We start from the raw sequence: 26102 nt of genomic DNA on the forward strand, positions 1-26102 counted from the left end.
TGAAAGTGTTAATTGCTCAGTCGTGTCTGACTCTTTGCAACCCCATGGACTGTAGCCCGCCAGCCTCCCCTGTCCATGTCCATAGGAAGTATACGTGATATTAAAACTTCTGTTTGCTTTCCTCCTGTCAATCTGTCTTTTATTACACAGACTGTCTCAGCCAAGAACCTAGAAGGATAGAAGGAAAATTATTTTTCCTCCCCTACACTGTGTTTCTGAAGAATTCACAGGGGAAAAAAAAAATGCTTCTTCCAAAGTCTCTTACAACAGCTTTTCATGTTCCAGTAAGAGTTTCAATGCAAGAGCATGGAATCTGCTTTCCAAAGTCCCAGTCAGGTTAATGGATAATTATTGAATCTTTCACAACCTTCTGCATCTACAGTTTTCATTTGAAGGCTAAGAAAGAAATTCAGTCTAAACTCCATCTCCTTACTAAGCTATCTAGAGACAATGCAGAAATTCCTATTTCTATCAGTGATTAAGAAGTGTGTTAGTTGCCCATTTTTTTCATAAGCACAAATCCAGCTAGTGTTTATCAAATTTTGGAAAAGCTCTGTTTACAAAGTATGTTAGTGCATTCTGAGGTTCTCAATCTGTAAAATATCTGGGGGAAACTTATTCTCATTACGTTTAAACTGCTTAGTCGAAGAATATCTAAACAAGTTTAGCCTGCATTTTACTAAGCCTCTTTAAGAGTACACTTACAGCACAGATGAATCCTAACCGTTTGACTATTTGTACTCAGGACAGCACAAATGCCATTGCTATAGATTTCCAAGGAAGTTTCCTGGTAAAAAGTTCAGATTTCATGAACCTCAGAGCTCTTCAAACTCTGCCTGCCCTCCCCTCTACCTGCCCCTTTCACAGGTAGTCTTCCAGGACAGACTGGCAGCTGGTGGGAACTGAGCAGGAGAATGAATACCCTAAGGAGGGAAAGTTCAGGGTATTTCTACCCCCATCTCCTCTCCTGCAGGTAGCACCTCCAGCAGTCACGTTTCCTTTGTTTTTTGAATATATATATTTTATTGATGTATAGTGGACTTACAAGGTTTCAGATGCACAGTAAGGTGATTCAGCTTTATATATACACATATATTATTGAAATTATTTTCCATTATAGGTTATTGCAAGGTATTGACTACAGTTCCCTATGCTATACAGTAAACCTTATCTCTTTTAATTAGGAATCTAGCATTCTATTCATGCCAAGTCAAATAAGTGGAATCAAAATGTCATCAATTTTTTAGTTAGGTAAAAATTCACAAGCTTTCTAAAATAAGCCTTTATCAAATGTAGCAGAAAAGCTTTTATATACATACAGATAAATAATATGTATAATATATACATTTTAGAAAACCACATCTCCTTTATTGTTCCACCTGCTGCGGGCAACCCGAGATCCTGAGCTCTGCTCTTACCAGGCAGCTCCTCTGCTCCAGTCCAGCCCCCAGCAGGCAGCTCCCCTCCCTGGCTCCATTAACACCAATTCCTTCCTGTGTCCCTTTAGCCCAAGGGACAGGAGCAGCTTCCCTGAAGTTGGTGACTGCTGCACTGCATGACACCTCCACATGTGCTCTTCTGGCTTTCCCATACCTTCAGGGTTCCCTCTATTCAATTCCCACCATTAAACCGCTTGGGGGTCACTGTTTTCCTGATTGGATCCAGACCAGTGAACTCCTACATCAAAAGATACACAAATGTTCCTATTGTGTTAAAATCTTGACAGTATCATGTATCATCCTACATGATCCACACCATTCATACCAAATCCATCCCCAGGAAATCAGGCTGGAGGGATGGCAGGGAGGAAGGAAGAAATGGGAAAGACAGGAGACAAGGGGACTTATGGTGGGGGCACAGTGGGGGAAGGTGGGGGGAAGAAGAGGTGGAGGGCAGGCACTGGGCATCAGGTTTCATGCTTTGTAAGCGGTTTCCTGTAACTTAAGGTAGAAACCCTAGAGGCGCCTCCTGGCACACAGCTCTGGTAGAACACTCCACTACAGTCCTTCCGGAGAGCCTGCTACTATCAGTCAACACAACTGAGCTCCAGGCACTCTGAAGCAATGCTCTAGGAGCTGCCAGAAATGAGGGGCTTGCTTTCTTTCACCAGGTCCATGCTTCGCATGTAACATATAATAACTGGAAAGTCAGGAGAGGATGCATATGTATAGAAAAGGAAGAGAAACTCGAGCCATTAGGGTGTCAAGACAAAGCCACCACCCACGTTTGCTACAGAACATCAAACAAGCACCCCACACCACCACACTGCTCAGTCATGCTGGCACAGGCACGCTCCACACAATCAAGGGCCCAGAACTCCCATGAGCAACCTTGGGGCTTATTATCACTGCAGATAAAAGAATATGCATCAACAATGGCAAAAAATTTAGCTGAATGTGCAGAGAGCGACAAGTTCCATAGCAAAACACTTAAGATTATATTGTGTTGCATAAGTGTTTGGTACGAAGGGAATGCTGATTTGACCCTGGGGAAGACAGGTACCCTCTGAAGAGAGTACTGAACAGAGAACTCTGGCTTTAGCACTCCAGCTATTAGTCACCACTTTGTTTAATTCAAAAAGGAATGATGTTCTTGAAAATCATAGTACAAAAGAGACATCATTATATTTATACAAGGTCTAAAAAAATTAGATAATGTTTACTGACTTGTTATATATGAAAATATAACTCATATAAATATAACCTATAAAAGCTCCTGAATGACTTAAAAGCCTTTCTCCCTACTTTGACCCCCATCTGCTTGAAGTCAGGGCAGGACAGGAAGACTGATGGGAAAACAAGCATGATGCTAGAGAAAGAGGTTGTGAATTTCATGCAGGGGATCACTTTCTTATTGGTATAAGTAGTATTCCTTAGCAGTGTGCTGCCTGGATGCTAGCCCTCGTCTCAAAATCGTGGAGAGGAAGATAGGAAGGGAGCCATCATTGGAAGTGAGTCGCCAGACACATTTTATTTAGTCCTAACAATCTATTTCATCAGATATGAAAAGGTATATAGAGGATGATTGAAAAATGTGGTTATTGTCATATCTGATAAATCACAGACTGGAATTCCACTTCCAAATGTGGACAAGGGAACCTACCACTGACAAGATAAGCACACTAAAGAGAATTCTGAGGGCAATTAAGAACAGTAAACTGAACCAGAATGATGGGATGTCATGAAAGTTTGGCCTTATAGTTGGAAGGTACGGGGCGGGGTCCTTGAAAAGAAAAACCTTGAAACAGGAATTTGAAGTCATTTAGTTACAAGATTGAATATGAAGCAAATGCAGACTGCATTTACCTTTGTCCTAAATCCTGAGAACTTCTGAAATCTACATGCTATTTTCCATTCCATAAAAGCCTCTGTTACAAACATGACTAAAATGTATATTTGTATTCTGCTCTCTTGTTGGCAGACTGTCAGTGGCTTAATTCCCATTCCAAAGCCCTCTCTCTCCGCTTTTCTCCAGCACAGAGATCAGTAAGAAAAAAATTACTATCCCAGCCTTATTTATAGCTACAGTTTGCCAATAAGGTATAGAAAGAAGTCAAGATGGAGAGGGATACTCCCTTCCTGAATCAAGTCTCTCCACAGCTCCTCCTTCTATCCTGGAATAAATACCAGACCTGCAGGTAGCTGCAACCAGGAAGGCAAAAGCCTCATGCCAGGGATGGAGTCCTTCAGACAGCAAGGAGAGCAAACCAGTCAATCCTAAAGCAGATTAACCCTGAATATTCACTGGAAGGACTGATGCTGAAGCGGAAGCTCCAATACTTTGGCCACCTGGTGCAAAGAGCCGACTTACTGGAAAAGACCCTGATGCTGGGTAAGATTGAAGGCAGGAGTGGAAGGAGGCGACAGAGGATGAGATGGTTGGATGGCATTACTAACTCAAAAGACATGAGTTAGAGCAAACTCAGAGATAGTGAAGGATAGGAAAGCCTGGCATGCTGCAGTCCATGGGGTTGCAGAAAGCCAGACAGGACTGAGTGACTGAATAACAAAGGATGGAAGAGCAGCAAGCAAAAGGAGGCTGCATGATGATGGCATCTGAGCCACCAACCCAGCCAATGCGTCTTGCAAAGTGAGCTAAGTAAGTGCAGTGGTTTAAGCTATTGGGCGTTCTGTTCAGAGCCAAGATAATCCTCACTGGACTACACTCAAACCTTTCTCCTGCTTCTCCTCTTGGTAATGGGTCTTCATTCCACAAGTGGCACTAGCAAGACCCTAAAAATCTTTAAATCCTCCTCATCCAATCAGTCCCTGTTTGCTTCTCATTCTACTTCTTACACATCTTTTACAACCCTCCTGTTGTTAAAGGAGGATTTTACATCTTTACCTTCACCACTTTCATGCTCTCCTAGACTAATGAAACACTACCAAACTCCTCTCCCTATCACCAACCTGCCAATCTTCTTACAAATACAAACCTTAGACTTTTCAGACCCACCAACATGAGTTCCTGGCTCTTAGCTTGCCTCAAGAGCCTTTACAACATGGACTCAATGATGCCCGAAAAACACATGAAAAGGGAGCAACTTAACTAACATTAAAAAAAATAATTAAAAAAAAACAAGTCACCATGTGTGTCAAATATACAAAGCTCTGTAACTATGGAGCAATAGTAAGGACCAGACGTCTGCTAAAAAAATAACTTAAAGACAATGTTCAACGTTAGCAAAGACACAGTGAGATAAGTGTATTTGTTACAAACTATTCAAAAAAATATGTGTGTACATTTGTTCAAGAATTATTCAACACATTACAAATCTCAATACGTGCATTCTTTATTCTCAGTCTAGAAACATTGTGAGATCTTTCCCTCATCCCATAAGATACACGCAGATGCTCATCACAGCATAAATGTTAAGTTATGATATGTATTTAAGGAAAGAGTACACAACTGTTAAAAAGTATTAAGAGAAGTGTTTTGAATAGGAAAGTATTCAGGATACAGTGCTTCTTTTTCAGGAAAAAGGCAAGGCATCAAACTGTGTTTATAGCCTTATCAACGGGGGGAAACAGAAGTGGAAAGGAGAAGGATGAATTGCTCAGGACTCATTGCTATTACCCTCTGGGTAAAGCATAAGTACTTCAGCCCAGTTTATGTTTCTGGACTTTATTATAAGCACATATTTCTATAATCAGAATATAAAAAATTTTGGAAACTGATAAGTAATAGAGAAAAAGACAGTAAAAGTTGAAACAGTAAAACAGAAACCTGGGTTGAGCTCTTTTAAATGACAACTTTCCCTAGCCAGATTCAGAATGAGAAGAGCTGGCCACAGGTGCCCCCAGAGCAGGCACTTGGAATCGAGATCAATAACCCCCTTTGCAGTTTGACAGACTCTATTACAGTTTATGTGAATTTAGAATTCCAATTATGAGGTCCTGACATTTTCAGATTTCCTATTCGGTTTCCCACACAATCCCCACAAACTTCCCTTTAAAGCCACTGCTGAAGATCACAAAAATGCTCCAAGTTACCTTATGTCAGATTTTCACTCTAGACAGTAAAGTTCCAGGGGCACGTGATTTGACCCACCTACTTCTGACTTCAGTATAACCTAATAACAGAGTTTTAAATAAGAGCTCTTATACCAGAAACAGCAGTTCTAATCTTACAAGGAAAAAAAAAAAAAAAGACACCTTAGGAAGTGCCTGAGTAAAGATCCAAGGGTTTAGAGACAGAGATCTGAGTTAGAACTCAAACACCATCATTTACAAACTGAATGACCTTAAGCAGATTGCTTACATTCTCTGAGCAAACATAGAAAAAGAAGTAAAATGAGCTCAAACTTCAGACACATAAAAATGCCTTTTAATCCTTCTCATTTCTTTCAAAACCATCACTGAGTGTTATCCCTCTTTAACCTTCATGCTCTGAAGAACAATATCTCAGCACCTGGTAAACATTAATATTTCAGGCACATTATGTAGAGTTGACATTTTAGACTATATATTTTTGTGAAGATTGAGATTATTCTGCGGTGAGGACTCTGAACAGCAATATATAATTTGGGAATTAATGAAAACATTGGCCTGGTAAAGTCCCTGGTGAGGGAAAAAACTCAAGTCAAAAGTGTAGTACTTAAGCAAATATGCTGAAGAAGAGCCATCTTTAATGAGAATACAAGAAGCTGGTTTGTAAAAAGTGTAAATGTTCTCACTGTCAGTCACTTGGCCCTTGGTTGGGGAAAAAACACGGATGGTACTCCTTACTGAAACCGTTATATATTGGTATGGTTAGGGAGCAGGGCCTGGGGGCCTTGCACTATAAAAAGAACCAACTTCTGCCAAAAAGTTACTAATGAAATTCAGGCCTCTCTCTGACCTTAACACTTACCTCATAAGTTAATTCCCCTCATTACTCCTTTATTGGTTTTGTCCTAAAACTGCTTAAAATATTCAACTTAGCCTGGTTTTAACTGAAAAGTTATACTATTTTACATTAAAGAAAATATCCCAAACTCTTGGACTGCAAGGAGATCAAACCAGTCAATCTACTTAAAATTAAAAGCTTCTGCACAACAAAGGAAACTATAAGCAAGGTGAAAAGACAGCCTTCTGAATGGGAGAAAATAATAGTAAATGAAGCAACTGACAACCAACCAATCTCAAAAATATGCAAGCAACTCCTGCAGCTCAATTCCAGAAAAATATGCGACCCAATCAAAAAATGGACCAAAGAACTAAATAGACATTTCTCCAAAGAAGACATACAGATGGCTAACAAACACATGAAAAGATGCTCAACATCACTCATTATCAGAGAAATGCAAATCAAGACCACATTGAGGTACCATTTCACACCAGTCAGAATGGCTACGATCCAAAAGTCTATAAGCAATAAATGCTGGAGAGGGTGTGGAGAAAAGGGAACCCTCTTACACTGCTGGTGGGAATGCAAACTAGTTCAGCCACTATGGAGAACAGTGTGGAGATTCCTTAAAAAACTGCAAATAGAACTGCCTTATGACCCAGCAATCCCACTGCTGGGCATACACACCGAGGAAACCAGAATTGAAAGAGACACGTGTACCCCAATGTTCATCGCAGCACTGTTTATAATAGCCAGGACATGGAAACAACCTAGATGTCCATCAGCAGATGAATGGATAAGAAAGCTGTGGTACATATAAACAATGGAGTATTACTCAGCCATTAAAAAGAATACATTTGAATCAGTTCTAATGAGATGGATGAAACTGGAGCCGATTATACAGAGTGAAGTAAGCCAGAAAGAAAAACAACAATACAGTATACTAACACATATATATGGAATTTAGAAAGATGGTAATAATAACCCTGTATGTGAGAGAGCAAAAGAGACACAGATGTATAGAAAGGACTTTTAGACTCAGAGGGAGAGGGAGAGGGTGGGATGATTTGGGAGAATAGCACTGAAACATGTATACTATCATGTAAGAAACGAATCGCCAGTCTATGTTCGATACAGGATACACAATGCTTGGGGCTGGTGCACGGGGATGATCCAGAGAGATGATATGGGGTGGGAGGTGGGAGGGGCATTCAGGATTGGGAACTCATGTACAGCCGTGGCGGATTCATGTCAATGTATGGCAAAACCAATACAGTATTGTAAAGTAAAATAAAGTAAAAATTAAAAAAATAAATACACTGAGTTAAAAAAAATCAAGTCAGTATTAAAATGTACAATTTGCATAACTTAGAAATGTACTGACATTAAATAAACCAAATGGAATATTTTAAATAAATAAATAAATAAAAATAAAGGAAACCAGTCCTAAACATTCATTGAAAGGACTGATGCTGAAGCTGAAACTCCAATACTTTGGCCACCTGATGCGAAGAGCTGACTCATTTGAAAAAACCCTGATGCTGGGAAAGATTGAAGGCAGGAGGAGAAGCAGATGACAGAAGATGAGATGGTTGGACGACATCACCAACTGGATGCACATGAGTTCGAGCAAGCTCCGGGAGTTGGTGATGGACAGGGAAGCCTGGCGTGCTGCAGTCCATGGGATCACAAAGAGTCAGACACAACTGAGCGACTGAACTGAGTGATTGAAGTCATACACATACACAAACACTCAGGTCAAAATGAGCTGGATAACTAATAAGGTGAGAACTTTTCATTTTATTCTTATCTTTCAGTTCAGTCGCTCAGTCGTGTCCGACTCTTTGTGACCCCATGAATTGCGAACGCCAGGCCTCCCTGTCCATCACCAAGTCCCAGAGTTCACTCAGACTTACGTCCGTCGAGTTGGTGATGCCATCCAGCCATCTCATCCTCTGTCATCCCCTTCTCCTCCTGCCCCCAATCCCTTCCAACATCAGAGTCTTTTCCAATGAGTCAACTCTTCGCATGAGATGGCCAAAGTATTGGAGTTTCAGCTTTAGCAGCAGTCCTTCCAAAGAAGACCCAGGACTGATTTCCTTTAGAATGGACTGGTTGGATCTCCTTACAGTCCAAGGGACTCTCAAGAGTCTTCTCCAACACCATAGTTCAAAAGCATCGATTCTTCAGCACTCAGCTTTCTTCACAGTCCAACTCTCACATCCATACATGACCACTGGAAAAACCATAGCCTTGACTAGACAGACCTTTGTTGGCAAAGTAATGTCTCTGCTTTTCAATATGCTATCTAGGTTGGTCATAACTTTCCTTCCAAGGAGTAAGCATCTTTTACCATTACATTAATGCCTATAGCCAAAAATGCTGAATAACATTTCTTTTGAAAATTCCTTTCTACAGCCAGATGTTTATATTTCATCATATCAAGGTCATTTTAGGATCTCTGGGCCTCACTCCCGTTAACAGCTTCATTAATGCACAGCAGAGTCAAACATAAAACGAAGTCATAGAAAATTATGTAATAAGGAGTATGCACATAATATAAATACTGTCATGTTCTTTGATTCTCCTGAATTTTGTATTACTATGTGTTCCTGAAGTAAAGCCAAGAGGCAGATGAAAAGAAAGTCACTTGTTTGTTAATCACAATCTCAAGATTATGATTAGAAAATTCATCCAAATAGAATGCTTTAAATGTTCTAATAAAGACAGCAGGAAGATTAAGAAGCTGTCTCAGCCTAAAGGTCAACAAACACCACCCTTTACTGTCTAGCCTCCCTATCTTTCAAGTTCACAAAATATAAGAACGCCCAAGAGTTGAAAGATACACTCCTTCAGCCGTATTCAGAGTAAGTAAGTACCCAGCACAATAAATTCTTTAAAAGCTAAAAAGACTGTGTAACATTTTAGAATCCCCTCAAAATAAAGAACAGTAGAAGCATATGAGACAGGGAAAAAATGGGTCATGTAAAAATGAAGCCAGACTTCAAACTTTTCATTAGCAACACCTGTGAAGCAATGCCTTCAAAGGTCTGAGGGAAAATGATTTCATCCCAGACTTCTATGGCCAGCCCATTTGTCCATCAAAATAAAGATAACTACAGACTTGTATGGATTTGAAAAATTTATCACACTCTTTCTTACAAAGGTGCAAGTAGAAACGGTTCAAACAAAAAGTGTCACCAAATCAAAAGAACAATGAAAGGAGAATGACAATGCAGCCTGCTGTCCAAACACCAGTTCAGATTAGAGAACCCCAGAGGAAGACCACACGAGGGACAGACTTGGGGTGAACTGGAGAGAGATGAATGTTCTGCGGAATCGTGACTCAAAGCTAATGCTGGCTGTTGCCTTTCACCCTCCAGGCCTATTTACCCTTACTGTCTACTCTGCCCATTGCCCTGGGGGACCAGTGACTCACACAAGCATGCACTTGTGCTTCCCACCTTCTTTCTGGGTTTCCTCTCCGGTGAAGGACCAGCATCAGAGGAATCGGAAGGATGGACGACAAAGACGAGGGAGAGTCACACTTCTAGCTCCCTCCCTGCCAGGCACAGTCTCAGTGACTAGACGCTATCCACAGCCTCCCTTAGGCAGCCTTCCTCCTGCCCTGGGAGGCCCAGGGGTAGTAAGGGCTTCATCGTTCCTCTCACTGGCTCCCTTAAACCTGTCAGACTCTCTCATTTGTTAACTGCCCCTTGGAGTGCAATCGCTCTCTCCTGATGGGCACTAACTGATAGACTCCTATAATTGCAAATGACAACAGAACAATAATCCTTTTGCTCTGCAGCAATGAAATTTATACCTAGGTTATATTATCTGCAGAGATGTTTTCAAAAGTATAAACATCCTAACTGGAACAGAAACAATAAAATATCAATAACTGAAATAACACAGCTATTCGTATGTAAATGTTTAGGCAGAGCTGGTCCACAAGACAGTGAATGTATGGATCTAGCCTTATATAACGAAGAAGTCAGAATTTAAGGGAAGTCAGGCAATATTTAACTGAAAGATGTCAAAAAAAAAAAAAAAAAAAAGAACCGTGTTGACATTTTGAAATGAGGGCTAAGTAGTTTTTATATACAGACCCATAAAATCAAAGAGAATGTGACAGCTGAAAATGAAGGCTGACACAAGCATTGTGTATTGCTAACACAGTATCAGAAGCATCGCTGCTGTTGGTGACATTTTTCAAAAGGGTGAGCAAGTCTCAGGAAAGTTCCTACTGGAGTCCAATCTGCCTTTAATTTACTCAGACCTTGTAGTTCTGGAAATATAACTTATTAAACCCATGCAAAAAAATACTTTGCATTTTGAAATGAAGAGTTACACTCTAGGCTCAAATAAGTATAAACCAGCTTTACCTTACAGAAATGTCCAACTGGGCATTCAAATGTCATGTATGATAGACAACACAGCATGCATTCCAGGATTTCTAGGATCCCTGGAGCCCACCCACTAAACAGCAGTGACAATCCCCTAATCACTGAGAAAACCAAAAAACACTCCACTTTCTTTAAATGTCTGCCATGCATTATTACCATCCCTGCTGATAAGCTCCGGTTTATAATTTGGAACAACTTAAGGAAGCACTGAAGGGAGACAAGATGGGTAGAGAAGAAAAGACTCCCCAAAAAATAATTTTATAAGAAATGCAATCAAGTGTATTATGGGGTTTCGCAGAGAAAAACAGTCTTGATGATGTCAACTCCATTAAGCAGCGTTGAATTTCTAGAAGCAACTACTCAAAGAGCAGAGAACTTAATGATTCTTACAAAATGTGAAATAAGATTAGCAACCTGGGGAGGGTATTTTCCTTACAGATAAAGTCTGGATGCTGGTGCTGCTGGCAATGGTTTCAGAATCAAGTGTGTCTGACCCCACATCTCAAATTCCCTTAGTGTTTTCCTCAGCCACAAGAGCACTGTCTCCTGTCTCTTAGCCCAGAACCTTGCGACATGGCCACAAAGGCTGCGAGGGAAGCTAGGTTGGAAATGTAGCGAAGAGGAGGAAATGAACAGCAAGTAATTAACACTAACAGCAGGAACAGTACAGCTATAATGGCTATAGATGGAAAACTGAGAAATAGAGGGATGAGTATATTACATAAATTAAAAAGGCTAATTGTAGACATGATGTGGATATGATGGAGATTATTTGTTGCTGCTGTTCAAGTCATGTCTGATTCTTTGTGACCCTAGGGACTGTGGCCTGCCAGGCTTCTCTGTCCTCCACTATCTCCCAGAGTTTGCTCTAAGTCACGTCCATTGAATCCATGATGCTATCTAACCATCTCATCCTCTGCTGCAGAGACTATAACCAAAATCAAGTCACCTAAAATTAACACAAACATGACAGAAGTTTGTTTCTCTGAGATCTGAGCATGTGGCAGCTCTTCCTTGCAAAGTTATGAGGTCCCCAATTTCCCCAGACATGATGCTTTGCGATTCTCAACAAGTAGCAACCATGTCCTCATCCACATGGCTGATCAAGTGGCTGACTTGGGGATTCCAGCCTGTGGGAAAAAGGGAGGATGTGTCCCTCTTCTGGGAAAGGCCCAGAAGGTTTGCAGAGATCACCTCTATTCTTACCCCACTTGCCTGAACTTAGTCTTCTGGCTCTATCCAGCCACCAGAAGCTGGAACAGAGAAAAGACCCTGACTTTTTTTTTTTTTTTTAACCATTTGGCTGCACCTCTCAGCCTGTGGGATCTTAGTTTCCCAACCAGGAATGGAACCCTGGCACAGCAATCAAAGTGGCACATCGCATCCTAACAACTGGACCACGGGGGATTTTCCCTGCTTGTTCTCCTAATGGCCATTGACATTCCTAACTATTCCAGGCAACAATCTGTCTGCTACATACTTGCTTCCAGTCTGCCAAGACTCACTGTCTGCTCTTCTCAGCAAATCTCAGCCACTCATGGCCTAACTTCCTGAATTCTGTAAGGACAAAGACACTGCCTGTGTAATTTCTCCTGAAGACCATAGGTCTTCACGGGACCCAGTCCAGTTCTCATGTGTGAGAAATAAAGCCAACATTCCCCTGGGCTGTGTTCTTGTCCAACACTCTCTGCAGATAATCAGGCTCAATCCCACGGTTAACCAAAAAAAAGAACATGAGAAAAGGTAGCCATGCACCTAGCTAAGAAGTCTATGGACTTATTGGGATCAACTATCAGAAACCAATAATGGTAAATAACCACATTCCAACTAGAAGCAAGTGAGCCAGGTGCTTGCAGGTGAGCTCGACCTCTCCAACTTCCTCCCCTCCCTTCTACAGAAAGTAATAGCTGACATTTTAGGAGGCTGGAGGAGGAAAAGTGGTTTGTGCATCTTAATCCAATGTATAAAGGGTGCACCAGAAGAATTAAAAACATCAGAGTGAAGAGTCAAAGGGTGCCCATGGAGACTGTAACTGGGGTTGGGAAAAAGTGGGAAAGTAGACTGCTTTTTATCATAAGTTTTGAAAGCCTTGATTTTTAACCACATGAACAAATTTAAACAGATACAACACCTTATAATTTTCAAAATAACACTACCTCCATATTGTCCATTTTAATATAATCATGAGCTTAAACAATGGTGAGCAAATACTACCGATATCTTCTACTCCCCTTTAGGCTACCACCTTCTTCAAACCGGAACCACTGCCAGACCTCCACTCTGTTCTCAAGGCTGGACAACCTCGAGGCATGGTCTTAAATTCTGCATAAATGATGGTCCCTGGAACTGTGCAATGCAGTGGCACTGGCTATTCTCAGATACAGACTGTTTTAGAATGTAAATCAGATCACTTGTTGAACCTGCTCAGTACTCAACAGCTTCACATCTCACTTAAATTCTGACCCTACCATGGCCTAAGCAGGGCTCCCCAAGCTCCAAGCCATGGAAGAGTACCTCTCGTCAGATCAGCGACAGCATTCTAAAGTGCACAATAAATGCAAGGCGCCTGAATCATCCCGAAACCATTCCCCCGACCCTCTACGAAAATCTGTCTTCCACGAAATCGGTTCCTGGTGCCAAAGAGGTTGGGGACCACTGGCCTAAAAGAACTTACACAAGCTGACCCATGCCAACTTCTCCAGACTCATCACTTCCTACTCGCCCTCTCTCAGTTCTACCTTAGCCACCCTAGACCTCAAGCTGCTCTTCATAAGACAAGTTTATTCCCCTTCAAGGCTGTTGCACATGCTGTGAATGCCATCTGGATGTCCTTCTCCCCTCTACATCCCCATCATAAAGTGGCTCAAACCTTCACTTCATTCAAGTGCTGCTCAACCACTGTTGGCTCCTTAGAGGCACTCCCTGCCCACCCTACCCGAAATAGCTGCTAATGCCTCCATCCCTCCCCACAGTCAATATCCCTTAATATGAACATACACATGCTAATGATCTGTCTCCTCTACTATAACACAAGTCTCATGGGGGCTGTCCTGTCTACACCTGTACTCTCAATGCCTAAATTTGGGCCTAGCACACAGTATCGGTTCAAACATAGTCTCAGTATTTGACAGCTAAATGAAATACATTTTACAGAATGAAAATTCCTTACTGAATGAAAATTACGAGAAAGGAAACTCTGCAGATCTACTCCACGCCAGGTAATGTGCTAAGGACTTTTCAGAAATTTTATGTAATCCTCACAGCATCTTACTGAGCAAGTATGAGTCATTTTACAGAGAGTGTTAGTCACTCAGTCGTGTCCAACTCTTTGTGACACCATGGACTGTAGCCCACCAGGCTCCTCTGTCCATGGAATTCTCCAGGCAAGAATACTGCAGTGGGTTGGCACTTCCTTCTCCAGGGGATCTTCCCCACCCAGGGACTGAAAGCAGGTCTCCAGCATTGCAGGCAGACTCTTTACCGACTGAGCCACCAGGGAAGCCTCATTTTACAGATCAGGAGACAGCAATTTAGAGGGTGAGGAAAGGCTGAACCCCACTCTTCTCAGACAAGATTCCCATAAGCATGATAGACACCGGAAGTGGGAAAGTAAAACAAAGAGGAAGGGAACAACAGGGGAGGGATAAATTACCACTAGGCTAAAAAATATTACCAGCCTGATTTCATCCTACTTTTTAAATATGTATTTGGCTGTGCCAGGTCTTAGTTGTGCCATGTGGGATCCAGTCCACTAAACAGGGATCGAACCTGCATTTGGAGTTCAAAATCCTAACCCCTGGACCACCATGAAAGTCCTGTATCCCACTTTCTACACATTCCAGCCTTTGCACAAATGCTGAGATCATTTCATTCAAAACAGATGAACAGCTAAAGTACCCAACTAATATCAAAGATTTGCTGGTTGCAACATATTTCATGATCTGTCTCAACTGTTCCATATTTGAAATCTAGGTTTATCATTAATAACTTTCATTTCACGTCTATAAAACAAAAGCACAAGTACATATGCATGTACGTGTATACATTTATATTTGTACAGTGTCCCGCACAAAACAGTCTATGAAAACACTGAACCTTTTGTGTGGCAAAGTCACTGTGTGACAACTCAAGCTGTTCATCAAATGTGAATTCAGCATACAAAATATAGTTTAGAAATCAACATTTGAGAAACGGGGCTGTGAAATTCAGCTTCTGAGTTGCAATACTGCGGTCATCTCCATACTGCTAAATTCAATTAACATTTTCAATCCCTATCTTATTACCCTTGACCTCTGAACATCCAACATCGTTTCCTACCTCTTTCTATTGAAACAGCTCTTCTTAGTTTCTCTGACAAAGGTCATCCTATCTTTCTTACAGACCTGGCTGTTCCTTCATTGCCTTTGCCAATTCAATCTTCCCTCCTATCTTTTAAATCCTGAAGTTCTTTAAGACTAAGTCATTAAAACCTCTTTACTGGATTCTATTTTGGCCACAGCTGTGCTCATGACTTTGATTACTATCCACAGGACAGTTTTCAAGTTTACCTTCTGAAACCAAATCTTTCCACTAAGCTCCAAACAACTGTCCTTTGATCTCTACTTATTTGAAGGACCACAGATTCCACACCTCACCGATTAGATTTGTGTTGGATTTAACCATACATTCTTCTTCACTTGTCTCAAATATGTGTAAGGAAATTAAAGGGAAAAATAAAATCGAAAGCCTAGGATTCTAGGACACAGTGATCAAACTCTCGAAATTCTTATGGAATTTTACACTCAGATTACAAATTTTTCATAATTATGAATTTCATAATTCATAAGACAGTTCATCTTCCCCTTCTGTCACTTTAGGTGTGTAGTTCTAATATGTAAAAGCAGTGTGACCCTGGTTGAAGCAGAGATGGAATAACAAGAATGTGTTTTATCTCAGTCTCCTTACTTAACCACTGCCCAACAATATACACAATCCTTCTGGTTAAGGAAACCAGAGCTCATAAATGTAGGTTAGATTCACCCTGTTATATTTCAGAACTGCTCTTGATGATACTAAGTATTTTGTAAGCCTTTGACTACAGTAGCATTTTAGTCTTAGGCATTTTTCTAGAGAACCAAAATAACATTCTCATCTCCTTAAATAAGATTTGGAATATATTTCCCTAAATTTGTTAAAATAGTAAGAATACAGGTTTCATGGCAGAATTTAATTTTTCCCATCTTCCAATAAAATATACAGATCCATAAAATTTGTAAAAACACCGCAGACTAAATATAAAATGAAAGCCTGCTCTTCAGAGGAATGTCCACTAGCTTCAAAATCCATGAAGAAAACTGGAGACACAGCCTCTTAAAACAAGTGTGCTCTGCCCAGTGAATCAATACATTAAGCACAACCATAAGGAAGGCAAAGTTGCTCAGTCATGTCCAACTCTTGGCAACCCCATGGACTGTACCCTGCCAGGCTCCTCTGTCCACGGGGATTCTTCAGGCAAAAATACTAGAGTGAGTCGCCATGCCCTCCTCGAGCGGATCTTCCCAACCCAGGAATCAAACCCAGGTCTCTCGCATTGCAGTCAGGTTCTTTGCTGACTTAGCCACCAGGGAAGTCCACGTACATACATATGCAAATAATGCGTACGCAAATGCTTGTAAGTATACATAGGTGAACGTATGAGTGTGGATGTGTATGTATTAAGGATATCTACAATATATCTGATAAACTCTTCAACAGAAAGTTGTTTCAATGCTAAAATTGGATAAAACATTGAATAGAAATTTTACTCAACACACTATGAATCAAAGGGAGTTACTTTTCACTGGTAATAGTATAAAGATTCCTAAGTATATAAAGAATCCGGCATTAAAATTCATGAATACTTCTAGATATGCAAGATAAATTGAAAATACAGTCAACCCTGGAACAATGCTGGGCTTAGGGGCACTGACCCTTGGCACAGTTGAAATCAGCACATTGTTATAGCCAGCACGCCAACTCTCCAATCCTCCATATCCGAGGTTCTGCAAAGGCCAATGGTAAATCAGGTAGTACAGCAGTATTTACTACTGAAAAAACTGTGCACAGATGGGCCCTGTGCAGTTCAAACCTATGTTGTTCAAAGGTCAGCTGTCCACATAATTATAGGATAATTTAGTTACTGCAAAGATGACCAGACAGGAAGGGTTACTACAATAATGCTGATTTAGATGTAAAACTTTACATCTTAAAGTCAGACTATATATATATACACTAATTTGTAATGTAAAAATACTAGTTAGATACAGTGAAATAGCTCTGTGAGCCACACTGACAGTATAATAAAATTAGAAATATCCTTAGAAGAAAAGCTATGATCAATCTAGACAGCATATTAAAAACCAGAGACATTACTTTGCCAACAAAGATCCATCTAGTCAAAGCTATGTTTTTTTCAGTAATCATGAATGGATGTGAGAGTTGGACTATAAAGAAAGCTGAGTACTGAAGAATTGATGCTTTTGAACTGTGGTGTTTGAGAAGACTATTCAGAGTCCCTTGGAATGCAAGGAGATCCAAGCAGTCCATCCTAAAGGAGATTAGTCCTGGGTGTTCATTGGAAGGACTGATGCTGAAGATGAGACTCCAATACTTTGGCCACCTGATGCAAAGAACTGATTCATTTGAAAAGACCCTGATGCTAGAAAGATTGAAGGCAGGAAGAGGGGGATAACAGAGGATGAGATGGTTGGATGGCATCACCAACTGGATGGACATGAGTTTGAGCAGGCTCTGGGAGTTGTTGATAGACAGGGAAGCCTGGCATGCTGCAGTCCATGGTGTCACAAAGAGTTGGACACAAATGAGCGACTGAACTGAACACCTTAGTAATGAAAATAAAGCTTAATCAAAAGCTAGGCTTCAAGAATAGCTGAGCTATTTGGGGAAAAAAGCAAAGTCAACTCCTTGATTCAAACTTTAATTCTAAATGGGAAATTGATTATCTAAGAACATAAATGAGAAATAAGTTTTTAAGAAACTTAAAGATCAATTGAACTATATCTAAAAACAAAATGAAAGGCAGACTACATAAACAGTCTCCCCAGAGGAACACTATCTTCAACATACTGATGAAGGGGACACATTAATAAGTAAAACCATGATCTCAATAGAAAAGTGGGAAGAGGATATCAGATCATATACATTCATCCCCCCAAGCAATCAGAAATGAGCAAATTGAGTATCATCTCAGCTATCAGATTGAGAAAGATAGCCTTTTAATTATTCATACCCTTTGCCCCAGTAACATTTTCATCATAAAAATTCATTACTAACTTGGAGGTTATAAAATGAAAGTATTCAAACCATCAAGTTTACAAAGTGATGTGATAAAATCTCAAGAAGCAAAGCATAGCATCAATGACGTTCTACAAAGTCGAAGGCTCCCAAATGCGAGCCAAAGACATAAGTTACACAGTTTGAAGAAAATGGAGGCTTTCCTTACCTGTCCACCTAATGTTAGAATTTTGGAAAGAGTACAAAAATAAAGACACTCTCAGGTAAGTCCTTAGTTTGTAATTGCTTCACTTAAAACAATTACTTGAGAATGTCTTCTAAAGCTTACTTTTTGCAAAACCCATATACATTCTTAGTATACACATTGAAGAAAAATGCCACCCACTAATGTTCTCCTAGGAGCAAATCGTTGTGAAATTCGCTCAGGCATTCATGCTCAGTTGCTCAGTAGTGTCCAACTCTTTGCAACCCCATGAATTGTAGCCCTCCTCTATCCATATAATTTTCTAGGCAAGAATACTGGAGTGGGTTGCCATTTCCCACTCCAGGGAATCTTCCTGACCCAGGGATCTTACCTGCGTCTCTTGTGTCTCCTGCATTGGAAGGCGGGTTCTATCCCAGTGAGCCAACTGGGAAGTAGGCAGTTGTTGCTCAGTGTCAACTCCAACTTGAGATTTCACTATATTCTGTTTTCCAGTTCATTTTTTTAATGAAAAACACTCAGGTTTACCCTGTTGTATTTTCTGTTCCAAACCTGGCAATCTATCCATAGTTTTGTAATAAATAAATTATTCAACTGTTAATGCAGTTTAATGGTCTACAGCATTTCATCAAATTAAAGACCTTTTAAAAGTCCAAATATGCACTGCCCTCCCACTATTGATTCAGTGAAGTCTAAAATACTTACGTGTTTTTTGTTCCTTGCTTAGAGCATCCCTATTACCTTTTCCTTCATGTGTAATATGGGTTTAATTACTGAGCAGTCTAACTCACTACTGCAAATACTTTCACCGTGCCCACGTGACACAGACACAAGCTGGAAGTCATTTCCCTGCAGTTTCCCTTTAAAACAGGGCATCTCGTGTCTGATGGCACATTGGAATCACCTGGAAAGTTTCAGGACTATAGCCCCAGAGACTGACTCAATTAGTCTGCAGTACAATCTGAACAACAGGATGTTTTAAAAAGCTCTCCAGATGATTCTAGCGTGCAGCTAAGAAGAGTCCCAAGTTTTGCTTTTTTGGTTTTTGTAAAAAAAAAAAAGGAATTATATCTTTCTGCCTTTCCATTAAGAAGGCTGAACGCCAAAGAATTGATGCTTTTAAACTGTGGTGTTGAAGAAGTCTCTTGAGAGTCCCTTGGACCACAAGGAGATCAAACCAGTCAATCCTAAAGGAAAGCAATCCCGAATATTCATTAGAAGGACTGATGCTGAAGCTCCGATACTTTGACCACCTGACGCAAAGGGCCAATTCATTGGAAAAGACCCTGATGCTGGGAAAGATTGAAGCCAGAAGAAGGGGATGACAGAGGACAAGATAGCTGGATGTTACCACTGACTCAATGGACATGGGCTTGAGCAAGCTCCAGGTAATGGTGGAGGACATGGAAGGCTGGCATGTGATATCATTAGGTTTTATTTTTTCCCCTAGGCTAAAAACTGAAATGGCAGTAACACATGACAATAAGACCCACCCTCTTTTCCAAAAAAGGCCTAATCTGAAATGCATAAAAAGCAGCACAATAACTCAAGAGGCTTGCCTCATAGAAAATTATAACTGATGGGATTTTCCATTCATAATTCCCATACTTAATAACCTGGCAACTGGCTTTAATCCTGTTTTGAAGGTCTTTAATGACTTTACAAGCTATGCTATTTATCTTGTGAGTGTAGAAATGGAGGAAACTGCTTCCATTTAAAACTGAAGAGGGGACACACACAATATTTTATTTCACTTTATAAGCAGTCAATGTATATCAGAAATTACTGCTGATTTCATTTTTGAAAGAAGCAAACTCCAACATCACTTAATCCATTTGAGTTCTCATTAGCACAACTCATTCCACCAAATTAAGTGCTGCAGTCCCAAGATACCTTCTGGAGGAACAGATGAATCAGTTGAAACCAGTAGCACTTTTTTTTCTCTGAGATACTGTGTAAGTCCCATCCGAGGTTTCACTTTAATGTGCGGTTTCCTACTTACTCCCCACAGGACAATGTACTCCCTATTATTAAAAGCAGCAAAAACAACATATCCCATCCCTTTTGTATTTGCCCCATAAAGAACCAAAGCCTGAGTAGTAAAGCATGAATTATCCCAACTCCCTGAGAGACTGGGCTTTTTAGACTATCACCGTATCTCCTGGCGGAGAAGGCAATGGCACCCCACTCCAGCACTCTTGCCTGGAAAATCCCATGGATAGAGGAGCCTGGTGGGCTGCAGTCCATGGGGTCGCTAAGAGTCGGACACGACTGAGCAACTTCACTTTCACTTTTCACTTTCATGCACTGGAGAAAGAAATGGCAACCCACTCCAGTGTTCTTGCCTGGAGAATCCCAGGGACAGGGGAGCCTGTGGTGGGCTGCTGTCTATGGGGTCGCACAGAGTCGGACACGACTGAAGCAACTTAGCAGCAGCAGCAGTATCTCCTGGAACCCTGCAAGCAAGAAAGGCACATCATGGGGCTTCCACACTGCCTGTCCCCTTGGATTTGGTAGTGGCACTGGGAAAACCCCTGTGAAGTCATTAGTTATACAGCAGCAGGTATTATCATTTTCATGGCTTTCTTCAGAGAGGGTGGGGTAACCCTCCTGGTGGTCCAGTGGCTAAAGACTCCATGCTCCCAATGCAGGGGGCCTGGGTTCGATCCCTGGTCAGGGAACTATGGAGGGTGGGGTGAACCCAAGAGGTCTCAAAACATGTTTAGGAAGATTAATTTCGAAAAAGAGAAGTCGACTCTTTCCCTCTCCCTATACCTCACTGAGGGGCTTCCCAGGGGCCTGGGTGATAAAGAATCTGTCTGCCAAAGCAAGAGATGCAAGAGACGAGTTGATCCCTGGATCAGGAAGATCCCCTAGAGGAAGAAAATGGACACCCACTCCAGTATTCTTGCTTGGAAATTTCCAAGGACAGAGGAGCCAGGCAGGCTATAGTCCATGGGGTTGGAAAGAGTCGGCAATGACTAAGCCCACACACCTCACTAAGTCTTTGAAACATGGACTAAACCTGACACTTCATGTATCCAACAAGCATTTACTAGGTTCTTATACACCAGGCCTCAGTCGTATCTTAGGTCCTGAAGATGGCACAACACAGCACTAAGGCACAATGACATTTAGCATAAGGTATGTGATTTCTGGAGTTTATAAATCTAGCTGGGTTTTTTTCCCATAAAATTGGATTTTTCCCTGAGCTTGGACATCACCTAAGCAGTGAGAAACGGTTTTTGTGTGTGTGTGTGTGTGTTTTTTTTTAAAGCCACAGAAAATACTCCCATTTCCAAAGAGGGCTAAAAGCAGCCACTTATTGTAGTCTGACACTCACATGTGAGACATGTAGGCAAGAACCCACCATGTGTCACTCCACCCAATACTATTTCCCCATGATGCTCTCTCCTTGATCAGTTTTACCAAAGGAGATTACTTCCCCACCATCTGTGATTTCACACTATTTGTATACATTTCTCAAACTTCATTAGTGTGGAAAATTATGCAAAGTGGTGGGAGTGATTACATAAGGAGGTTTAAGGAGTTTAGTAAGATTACAGGGACACATAAAAATGCAAAGAACATGGGTATATGAATCCCATGGAGAGTTATCAGGTACCATTTTAATCTTTTAAATTCCCTCTTCATTATTTCTAGTTTAAGATAGTTGGCTTTAATATCTGTCACTAAATTTAATAATGAAAAAGCAACTTACTGACTAGAAACCTATGGAGTGGACAACCAAAACTTCGCATACACACCTGAAATTTCTTATAAATTAAGACCTGCGATCTGTAAGCCCCCAACTATGGAATATACTTAACCTCTTCTATGGCAGTCTTTATGTTCATCAGATTCTCCCCTACCTTCTAACCACTATGGACTGTATTTTTCCTTTAGGGTCTCAATGTTTTCCAAAGACAACCTGCCTTTATGAAGTAAAAGCTGATGTCCAAAGACAAATTGCCTTTATTAAGTAATAACGGATTATCTGTTATTGTTTCCTAGTTTCAACAGATTCCACCTTTAACCAATGATCTGGAATCATCCAAGGTTCATCATTATCTGTTAACTGACAGAGCAAAAATTATGTGAATAAACAGAGACTAAAGCATTAGCCACAACTGAAGTCATTCTGCCACTGGCTGCTTCTTACTTCACATTCGTATCATGTGCGAACCATTTAGGCGGTGTGACCACCTCGTGAAAGCTTTGTCAATGTCTCCTCTACACTCACTTCCAGAATTTTCTGTAAAGTCCTAAGTTAGACTGGCACAAGCCAACCACCATTATTATTCTAAGCTGAAACTTCCCAGCCAAAAGCAAAGACAGTCATGTCTTAGTCAACTGAGTTTAAGGCCACTACGATTTTTCAATTCAAGGATACAACCTCTTGATAGCTTTGTGGGCCATTTTAGCCAAGTAGGAAAACAAAAATCACTGCAGCTCAGTTGGTTCCCAGAAACTCAACCTAATAGCAAGAGAGCTTTGACCGCCAGAATAAGGCTTCTACCATCCTGTGATTAGTTTTCTTCTTTTAAAGATGAGGACCCTTTCAGATCTCAACTTCTCTGTTTCTAAATACTCAAGTTAAGAGGAGTGAGTAAGCAGCAATATGCACTTCAATGACAACAATTTAAGCTACTAAATCCTTTTACTAGATGTCTGACTACCTCAAGATACAGAATAAAAATATACAATCGATTGGTGATTTTGAAATTATCCTGGTACTTCTTTTATATAACCCAACTGTATAATTCAAGACAAAGTTTTGGGGATTAATTCTTGGTTTGAGCATCAAATTCACAGGAATATAGTTAAATTCCCATTTCATTTTGTCCTAGGAGGAAACCCAACTGCCAAGAATTACTCCAGCTCCCTCCAGCAAGCAACATGCTTGAAGAAAAAGTGTGGGGCTTTTTGAATAAGGGAAAACCCTTAAGTTGTTTTGGGGCCTCCCCCCTTAAAAATAAGAATACTTTGCAAAACTTCATCTGACAGCATTCAATGCTCAATATCTGGGAAAAAAATTTCAAGTGTTCTTGCACAGAACACAAACAGAGTTCTGCTTCTTTTTCTGCTGTTTGTAATTATTTTTGATGACGTCTGAATAATGTTATAAAAAATTATTTCCTCAGCGGTATTGTGACTGCACCTGTGTGCCAATTCAAATAATTTCTGGAAAAACATTCTATTTAAACAAGAGGAGTCAGAGAAATCTGTATTATTTGAACAAGCAAGGGAGTGTTTGTTTTACTAACAAAATGCAACAAGTATACACAGTAAGAATCAGCTACCAGCGAGTGACTTTTTGCAAAAGCATCTTCAGTGATAATATTCCAGAAGGAATAGTCTTAGTTTCATTACACGTTATTTTTATACTTTAATACCAAAAATAAGGTTAAATGCAATATGAATGGAAGTACTGGAGACTGGATGATAGTCATAAACTTAATATGACTAAACAACATACATCAAAATTTAGTTATAATTGTAGTTACTGAAGTTGAAAGTCACTTGACCTACAGAGCTGAGAGGCAGTGAGTGACTGCAGTGCAACCCAATGCAAGCAAGAGAACAGTGTGGTACTCACCTGAGAGCAGAATGGAAGGCTCCAAGACCTCCACGGGGCACTCCCTCCAAACTGACCTCAGGAATGGTGGCTCTGATCATGCCAGTTGTTTAGGGAATAGGAAATGTTACTCAAATACATCTTCAAAATGAGAGGCCTGTCTGGATCCCAAGGTTTCTTTCCCAGCTCTAGCATTCTGTGACTGAGTTACCTAGAGGGGTAGGCAGCTGAAGTCATGAAGTCACTCAGTCATGTCCAACTCTTTGTGACCCCATGGACTGTAGCCCACCAGGCTCCTCCATCCATGGAATTTTCTAGGCAAGAGTACTGGAGTGGGTTGCCATTTCCTCCTCCAAGGGATCTTCCCAACCCAGGGATCGAACCCAGGTCTCCCACATTGTGGGCAGACGCTTTACCATCTGAGCCACCAGGGAATTGCTAGGCACCTGAAGGGTCTGGGTAATTAGTCTACAGGTGTACAGAATCATCCCATAAGCATGCCCAGAGAGTTATTCAAGACAGCTGCTTGGTTTAGGTTTGTTTTAGAGAAGCTGGGTAAATGGGGGTGAAGGGCAATGTATAGACTGCATTTACTCTGAAATACAGCTTTTCACAAGTCAATTCAGAAGTGCTCCAAATTTCTAAGAAATGCCTCACATTCTGAGGTTAATGCTTCAGAAAACAAATCTCTGTGCAACCAGGCATGCTCTGGGCAAATTACAGTCTCTCTGGGTCTGCATATCCTGTCCCAAGCTAAGGCGACTGGTGCAGATTTCCAGGGAACCTTCTAGCTTCACATTCTATTAAGAGGGTTTCTTAGTTTCTATTGAAAACATTCCCAATTAGGGCAATTTGAGTCATTACTTTTGTCTGCTACAAAATTGGACTCCTGGGGGTCTTGTTTCAAAACTAAAGTTGGCATGCATTTCACCTGAAACAAATGCCTTACCTCTTTGGAAATGGCGGGGGTGTGTAGCGCGTTGTTTTGAAGTGGTCATGAACCAATCCTACTTTTCATCAATAGCGTATTTCATTAAGGCCTGCCGGGACTAGTAATTACTAACCCACAGGCACTCTCTTTAAGCTGCACACTATTCCGCCTTAGGATTTGATGTCCTAGTTGTACAGCAGTACAGGAAAACTTGTCAGGTTAGGTTTGTTTCAGGGGAACATTTCTACACCTTCTCCCTAGAGAAGATCCCACACTCATTCATATCCAGGGTAAAGCCCGGCTCTAGCAGAAGTGGACAGGAATGCACCACCGCTGTTTTGAAATTAAAGTTGATAGGAGTTGCGTGCGGATCCGGCCGGGGCCGAGCCCGCCGGGTGCAGCAGCCGCACCGCCGGGCCGGTATCGGCCCCATAGTTGCCGAGCCGACCGCTTCTGCCAACCGTGGGGGAGAAGGCGCGTCCGCGGCAACCCGATACCCGGCGGGCTGAAAAACTATACCCCCGACACACACACCCAAAGATTCCCTTGCCCTCCAAGAGTAACAAAAACGCAGTGTCCTGCAGAAGGACAGCAGGCAGGGGCCCCACAGTTTTACCAGGAGAAAAGCTCAGGGAGGAAGAAGTGGAGGTTGGAAACGCCGGGTCCTGCAAGTAACTCACCTTCTGCTGTCTCCGGGCCATATCGGTGGGCTGCTTGGCATTGAAGGGGTACGCGATGCACCTCACGACGAAAACGTACAGCTGCAGACGGATCCTCCGCTCCTGCTCCTCGTCCAGCTGCCGTTCAGGTTCGTCTCGCCCCTCGCTCAGCATCGAGGGGCTCGGGCTCACGGGTCTGGCCGCGCCGCCACCCGCGCGCCCCGCCGCGTCCCGCCGCCCTTCCCGAGCCGGGGCCGGCGGCGCTCGCTGCGAGCCGCCGGCCGCCACCAGCACATCGCGGCTCTCCTCTTCCAGCCCCTCGTCCGACTCCTCTTCGCTGGAAGACGGGTCCAGCATGGTGCTGGGGGCGCCCCGCCGCGCGATCCGCGGTCCCCCAGGCGCCTCACTCTCGGCGGCTGTGCCCGCGGGTCTGCAGGAGCTGAGCGGCTGGCAGCTGCTGCCGCAGAACGAAAGGGAAACTGACCGAGGCTTTCCGGACACGTCGAGTTGGACCCAGGAGTGTTTCCTACCACCAGGGCGAAAGGGGCGGGCGGGGGCCGCCGGGATTAAATAGGCGGAGTTAGCGTCAGGAGTGAGCCCGAGCGCCTCGCGAACTGCTCAGAGAGCCGGGGCCCTGCCGCCCTCTTGGTTCTCCAACCTCCGCCGGCAGAGGCGCGGCCGCCCGAGCGCCCCGGCGCAGGTGGGGAACCTGTGGCGCCTACAACAA

At 41.9% G+C, this 26102-nt stretch overlaps 1 protein-coding gene across 12 annotated transcripts in view; it reads right to left on the reverse strand.

Annotated features, from left to right (window-relative positions):
* CADPS2 (calcium dependent secretion activator 2) overlaps positions 1 to 25856 on the reverse strand; it is a 574734-nt gene extending 548878 nt beyond the window's left edge. For all 12 annotated transcript variants that reach the window (XM_060414820.1, XM_060414821.1, XM_012177054.4 and 9 more), the window contains exon 1: positions 25397 to 25856. In XM_060414820.1, coding sequence (XP_060270803.1) covers positions 25397 to 25732 — 336 coding nt within the window. In that variant the 5' untranslated portion in view covers positions 25733 to 25856. The remainder of the gene's footprint in view (positions 1 to 25396) is intronic.
* Between the last annotated feature and the right edge of the window lie 246 nt (positions 25857 to 26102).

This window comes from Ovis aries, chromosome 4 (genome assembly GCF_016772045.2).
Source record: "Ovis aries strain OAR_USU_Benz2616 breed Rambouillet chromosome 4, ARS-UI_Ramb_v3.0, whole genome shotgun sequence".
NCBI classification, from domain to species: Eukaryota; Metazoa; Chordata; class Mammalia; order Artiodactyla; family Bovidae; genus Ovis; species Ovis aries.